The sequence below is a fragment of the Frankliniella occidentalis genome, unplaced genomic scaffold (assembly GCF_000697945.3).
Source record: "Frankliniella occidentalis isolate FOCC.00 unplaced genomic scaffold, Focc_3.1 Scaffold107, whole genome shotgun sequence".
Classification (NCBI taxonomy): domain Eukaryota; kingdom Metazoa; phylum Arthropoda; class Insecta; order Thysanoptera; family Thripidae; genus Frankliniella; species Frankliniella occidentalis.
The window spans coordinates 230,083-236,487 of NW_026267236.1; the positions used below are offsets into that span (position 1 = coordinate 230,083).

The 6,405-nt window shown below is 46.6% G+C and overlaps 1 protein-coding gene across 3 annotated transcripts in view; it reads right to left on the reverse strand.

Moving 5' to 3' along the window:
- Positions 1 to 3,019: 3,019 nt before the first annotated feature.
- LOC113203149 (ubiquitin carboxyl-terminal hydrolase 10) overlaps positions 3,020 to 6,405 on the reverse strand; it is a 24,357-nt gene continuing 20,971 nt past the window's right edge. For all 3 annotated transcript variants that reach the window (XM_026417678.2, XM_026417675.2, XM_026417676.2), the window contains one exon: positions 3,020 to 6,307. In XM_026417678.2, coding sequence (XP_026273463.1) covers positions 6,120 to 6,307 — 188 coding nt within the window. In that variant the 3' untranslated portion in view covers positions 3,020 to 6,119. The remainder of the gene's footprint in view (positions 6,308 to 6,405) is intronic.

Sequence of the window (6,405 nt, forward strand, 5' to 3'; positions counted from 1 at the left end):
AGCCGGCGGCATCAGGGATGGCACTTGCCGTGTTTACACCATACAGCATATCGATTGCTCCTTGCTCCGACACCCCAAAAAATGTGTTCACAATACAAGTATCGTACTTAAATTTTTAAGCTCCATTTCTTGTTTTGAGGAACAAAAGGACCTAAAACATGAAATGAAATGGGGCTCAAAATTTTAAGCACGATACTTGAATTGAGAACACATTTTTCTGGGTGGAGAGCTCGGGTGAGGAGAGACGGACTGGCGGCGCGTTAGTATTCCAAGCACCCAGCAAAAGAGTAGGGTCCCTCCTCTCTCGCACCTGCTTACACGGAAAAGTCTCGAGAGCAACACTACTCTTGTGTTGGGAAGTCTAGTGCCACGTAGGGTCTCCATTTGGAGTCCGTTGAGCATTAACAGCGACGAAATCGAAATGAACGCGGAGGCCAGTAATCGAACTCCAGTCTCCCAGCCGGCCGCCCGGCACGCGCCTCGGCCTCTACACAAACACAAAACAAACCGGGCCAGAAAAATTGAGCCTACGTGGATGTTTGTTCCCAGAGCAGAGCTGAGCAGAGCCGGTAGGAGTGGGAATGCCCGGCCATTCTGCCGCCATGCCGCCATCCCGCCCATTCGACACCCGCCCCGCACCCGAGCTGACTCGGTAAAAGTGTGGGGCTCTTTGTAATCAGGTCGACAAAACGAGGGAAAACTCCCAAGAATTTACGAGGCGAGCATTCAGACACCTCGCGTCACGGATCGAGGTGCGCACCCATTTCTCAACAGGCGACGACTTGCCACCAAGCCGTCACTCGGTCATGCTCGCACCTCGCGCACAGCACCCGTCCCGCCCTACATGCTATATTGTCACCCTCCAGTCAGCTGGTGCCCTTACTGTACTCCTTATCTATTCCCATGGCCATCGTTCCTATATAATGATTCCCTCGAACCGATTGATCAAAACTTAACCAGGGAGAGGAAAATTTAACGAAATCACCACTCTTTGCAAAATCCTCAACATGCCAACGCACAGTGGACCGAGGACGGGTGCCATCTCAGCGGGGACGCTGCTCAAGCAGATTCTAAGATTACGCGGAGAACAATGCGGCAGGACGGCAAGAAGGCCATAGGCCCGCCAGGTCAGCAGCGGACGGACGAGCGGGTGAGCCGAGCCGGTGAGCTTCCCTCCTGATTACTTCTGGTCTCTCCAGCATCCTCCCCTTCCCTGTCCGTCCAACCACAATGAGGCAGCAGAGCACGAGTACGCCTCTTGCTATGTATGCAGAATGTGGCCAATGTGGCCCCCGAGCACGCCCCTCCCCCCCTCACACACACAAACACACAGGGGGGGAGGGGGGGGGGTGCGCGAGGAAACACTTTTCACATCAGCTGAGTGTGGCAACTTTAGCGCTTGGCGAGACCACACATGACTCACGCCCACCCTCTGCCTACCCATGAGATAAGGGGGAACTCCAGCAGGTACCCAGTGAGAAACAACAACCGTCGAAACGATACCGAAAGGGCATTTTCTCACTGGGTCTCCCCCCCCCCCCCCCCCGTCCAGGTGCTCTTTAGCTCTCCGAGCTTCTAAAATCCACCGCTAAATCCACCTCCCACCGCCCCCCTTCCCAACACGTGCCCGTCCGTCCCATGGTGTGCCGGGCCAAAGTCTTCGGACCCAAGAGCTGACACGGCGGGACCAGCGGCAGCGGACCCTACTCGGCCCAGGACCGGATCCTTCCCGAGTCCGGTCCTCTCAGTCTCAGCTGCTTGCTCCGCTCCGCTCGGGCTCGGCTCGTCCGGGCGCAGGCCGGGCCGGGCCCCCCACACGAAGTGTTGTCGTGTCCCGTCCCGCCGGTCGGGTACCCCGCGGGTACGTTAGTGGCCAGCTATGTGCATAGATCGTTCAAAGCGCCTAGTCCCGGCCCGCGAGCGAGGGGGGTGAGGGGGAAGGGCTCATGAGCGGGTTTCCTACCGGCAACCGCCTCCAACCGACCGGGACCCGCGGCCCGCGGCGGGGCGGAGCGACAAATGCGCACCTCTGTCCGCGTCCCGTCCCCGTCGCTGGCGGCCGCCCATTCATTGCCGGAGCATCACGTCACTCACTCACCTGTCATCCCCGACACGAGCACATTGGCCGCCACGGACACCAGCAGCGCGCCGACGGCCCGCATGATGTCGTCCCGTCCGTCAGCTCCCGGACAACCACCGCGAGGATGAGACGCACCGCAGCAGCAGCGACCGCGCCGGCCAGGGACTCCAGGAGGACCAAACCGCCCAGCTTCCGGCGCGCCGAATCTTGCGGCCCGCTGCTCGAGATGTCAGCGAGAGGAGCAGGAGGAGGGGGCCGGCCTCTCTCGGTCCTGCGGGTCTGCGGGTCCTGCGCACGCCGCGCACGTGGTCCAGGGCGGGCTCTGCTGCTGGCGCCGCTCTGCGCGGTCAGGCAGACTCCTGCTGGCCAGGTCGTTGATTGAGGGGAAAAGCTCAACTGAGCAGAACAGCACCTCAACGTGCAGCACGCCACGCCGCTACACGCCGCCGCCGTGCGGTGTGGTTCGGACGGGCCGGGCGAGGCAGGCGGGGGAGGGCGGGGCGGACCGGGTGAGGCGGGGGAAGGCCGAAGCAGCCGGCGCGGCGGCGGGACTCCGGGACTCTGGCGAGCGCGGGGCGCGGAGGTTAAGTTCGGAGGGGTGTAATTCCCTCCTCCGGCCCATCTCTCCGCACAGCGCACTCTCAACGCAGCGGCGCCTTGAAACAAATTGAGCCAGTGAGAGGAGGGAAGGACGCCCCGGCCCCACTCGCGCCTAGGACTCTGCCTCCCCCCCCCCCCTCACCTCTCCCGCCATCACTAGCAGCAGCGGACCTTGGGCGCGAAGAGCGCTAGCCGCCTGTACACCAGCTGAATACTTGAACTCTTGCGCTAGATATGGGCGGCTGCTGGTCCTTCCCTTCTCGGGTGCCGCTAGAAACGGAGGCTCGGAAGCTGGCTGAGAGGAACACAGGACGCATCTAATATCAAGCGACACGAAAGTGAGCAAACAGTGATTTATTACCGCCAAACCACATTCAGTACAAGGTTTGTCTTTAGATAACAGTGAATGCAAATGGAACAAACTACTTGGTTATGCTCCAATCAGACTAAATTCTTGTGATGCAAACATACTTCAAATGCAATTGTCCTGAAGAGACATTATGTATTAAGGAGAAAATCAGTTTGAATTATGAAATGTGTTTACATCCAAGACGGCAGAGCCATATGAGCCCACAGGTAATTGGAGCTCGGCTGAGATCATTGATATCTGTGGAAAAACTCAGCACAAACACCCATTCACTCACAATAAAAAAGTAGATGCACCAGTCAATTGTAATGTGCACTGCCCAACAGTCAACACCAACTGGCTGTTTTCACTTAGGAATTATGAACATTATTAGGTTTGTTGTCAACAAATCCTGAGAGAATTAGGGTAACACTCCACTAAACATATCACATTCATTAGGCTTATACTGAAGCCATTTTGATACGTGCCAAAGCACAATAAGATCAGCAACCATCAGATTGTATTATAGTTAACACAGGATACTCTCAATACAGAGAGTTTTCAAAGGGAAAAAGTTAACTCTCACTTAAGGAATCAAATGAACAACCACATCCTGTGAATTCCAAATACATTTTGGATAAGAACATACATGGTACCTTTAGGATTATCAAACATTTTTTTAACAAAACTGTCATACGTGAATCAATGTGCTTGTACTTAAATTGATTGCTTCACACCAACAATACTACCTTTATGCTGAGATACTGAAAATTAATTGAAAACAAAAGGCAACTGATCACACCACCAGTTAAAAATGATTTTACAGATTGGCAAAAAATAGACCATTATGCTTTCTGGAATCTCAGCACATTGGCACAATTTATTACCCTACCTAGGTACTAGTGAATTTCTTTACAGGTATATTACTCCAATGCTGAAAGCAAGTTAAGACTAAAATAAAACAAAAAAAAAAACACTTTAATACACAATATTTACATGTATGGGCTTTGGCACAAAAATATACAAGTAATTTACAGCAATTTTTACAATACGGCATTGCTACTGGACTATATTCATTATATAGAAACCACTGAAAGTGAAAATTCCTGCAATTGTGATTACCACCCATACCAACAACTGTTAAAATTAAAAACTGATTAAAATATCAAATTCAAAATGAAAAATGCAACACCAAATGTTAATTTTGGTCATTTGTTTGTATTCAAATTTAAAAGTTGTTCTAATCTATGCTAAACAGCTCCATTATTCTACTTCCTTCCAAAAATAAAATTGTAATACACTAAATGAAGACCTAACGTGAATCAAGATTGTAGGCATGACAACTTGAACTTTTGTACAGGGTCCTTCAAGACACCTAGCCTAATAGCAATTACCAAAATAAGAACAGCATAATTTCTTTCACACATAACAAAATTAGGGCATCATATAACAACATGCTTAAGAATAAAACATTTCAATTACATTTGCAAAAGGGAACAGGGACTTCCAACAATCTCACATGTCTATTATATAAAATTATTTCAATAGAAAAATAACATTGGTGGAAACTGAATAGTTCACACATGATATTGGGTCCACAAGAGACATTTTAAACAAAAATTGTTCAGAACAATTATATCTGGTACAGCTTCAACATTACCACACATTTGACATTAATGTAAACAGTCATTTACAAATCTCAACCGGGAAGAAATTTCATGGCAATTATTTGAAGTAAAAAGACAATACAATAAGTACATGTGGATGAGGCCTATAGAGAAAAAAATAATAATCACAGATTTCAGTCAAGATTCAGCTAGATAAGCTCAATGATGAAATTTAAACGTTCTACAGATGGAAAGATGGTTGGCACAACAATACCACCTAAATCTAGCTGAGCTCTTAGTTACAAAGTCTACAAAACAGAAGATATTTTTTAAATTAGAAATAAAATAACATGTACACTTCCACGTTAAAATATTGGCGCATACTAATTTTAAGAGAGGCAATACGTTGTTGCAATTGAAAAGAATGCTTCCTATGTTACAAGCAGTGGCAGTCATCCAGTGTTAAAAAAAAGGTAGCTATTACCGAAGAAGTTACACTAAAAGTAGATAAGTAGAACTATACCCTTGCAATTTTCGATGGATAGGAAGCAACAGGAATACTGAACTCAGAGGGCTGGGTGGCTCGATGACCTGAGGTAACAGTAATCTGAGAGTACAGAGCTGTCATAAACTTCATCACGCTAAGAAGCACTTAGCAGCTACAAAGATTAAGACAAGAAATATTCTGGGAAAAAAAAAACAAAAAAAAAACTCAAATGCTAGATTGAATATCTCTGCTAAACATATGATATGAGTAAATTTATATCATCTGCTCTAAAGTCCAGATGTATACATTTACAAGAGGTGATTGTACAACAACCAGAAAAAAACCAAAAGCGTTGAAAAGTTCACTGAATCACCCTGCTACACCTATTACTTACAATGACAAATAAATGGGGTTTAAACAAAAACTAATAGAACACTCTGGATATAATTTGTAAAACTTTATAAAGATAAATTGATACAGATTTAAAATTCCTGAATGCAACAATAAAACCAAATAATTAACACTGTAATAAATTTGGTAAACATTTTGGAGAGCACACAATGCAGAGTTCTTGGAAAGGCACAAAATTTTCACCGGAATAAGAATAAATACAGCTAACTCGGGGAGAATGGAACATCTAGCACAAACTGGCCAAACTGAGCCTGAGCAGAACTCAGGTAAAAATTGGAAGTTATAGTAAGAGTTCTTCAAGAAATGACCGAAGCTTAACAGGTCAAAAACAATAAACTGCTTATCAGAGCGAAGAACTTTCAAAAGCACAAAACGAAAACCATCACCCTCAAGAGAGACTACAGAGCAGTAACTCTGCTAGATTGGATGAATATCCAAATGATTTATAAACAATGCATGAATATGATACAAATGAAAGATATATAAAATTACACGAAAGAGAGATTCAAAATTGAAGACATCTCTTTCTTCAATTTCAAGGCACATGAAACAATCGACTGGACAAACCCAGTTCTGATGTTTGTCAATCTACATGGTGTCTAAGCGACGGTAATACAACAGGTAAGGAACACGGGGTGGCCGGGGTGTCAAAACTTGGTTTAGTGACATGACTTTCACAGAACTGTCATCATATCTGATCCATGTATTATATCCTACATGGAAAGCATCAGTAATGTAGTGGCCTTTTGTAGCTTCTTTCCCATCATGGTAGACAACTGAAACAAGAGAAAAACAATAAAATAACCGTAAAAATTGTTTGTAATTTAGTGTTCTAAAACAAATTTTAAAAATTACCGGCAAACAATTTGTAATG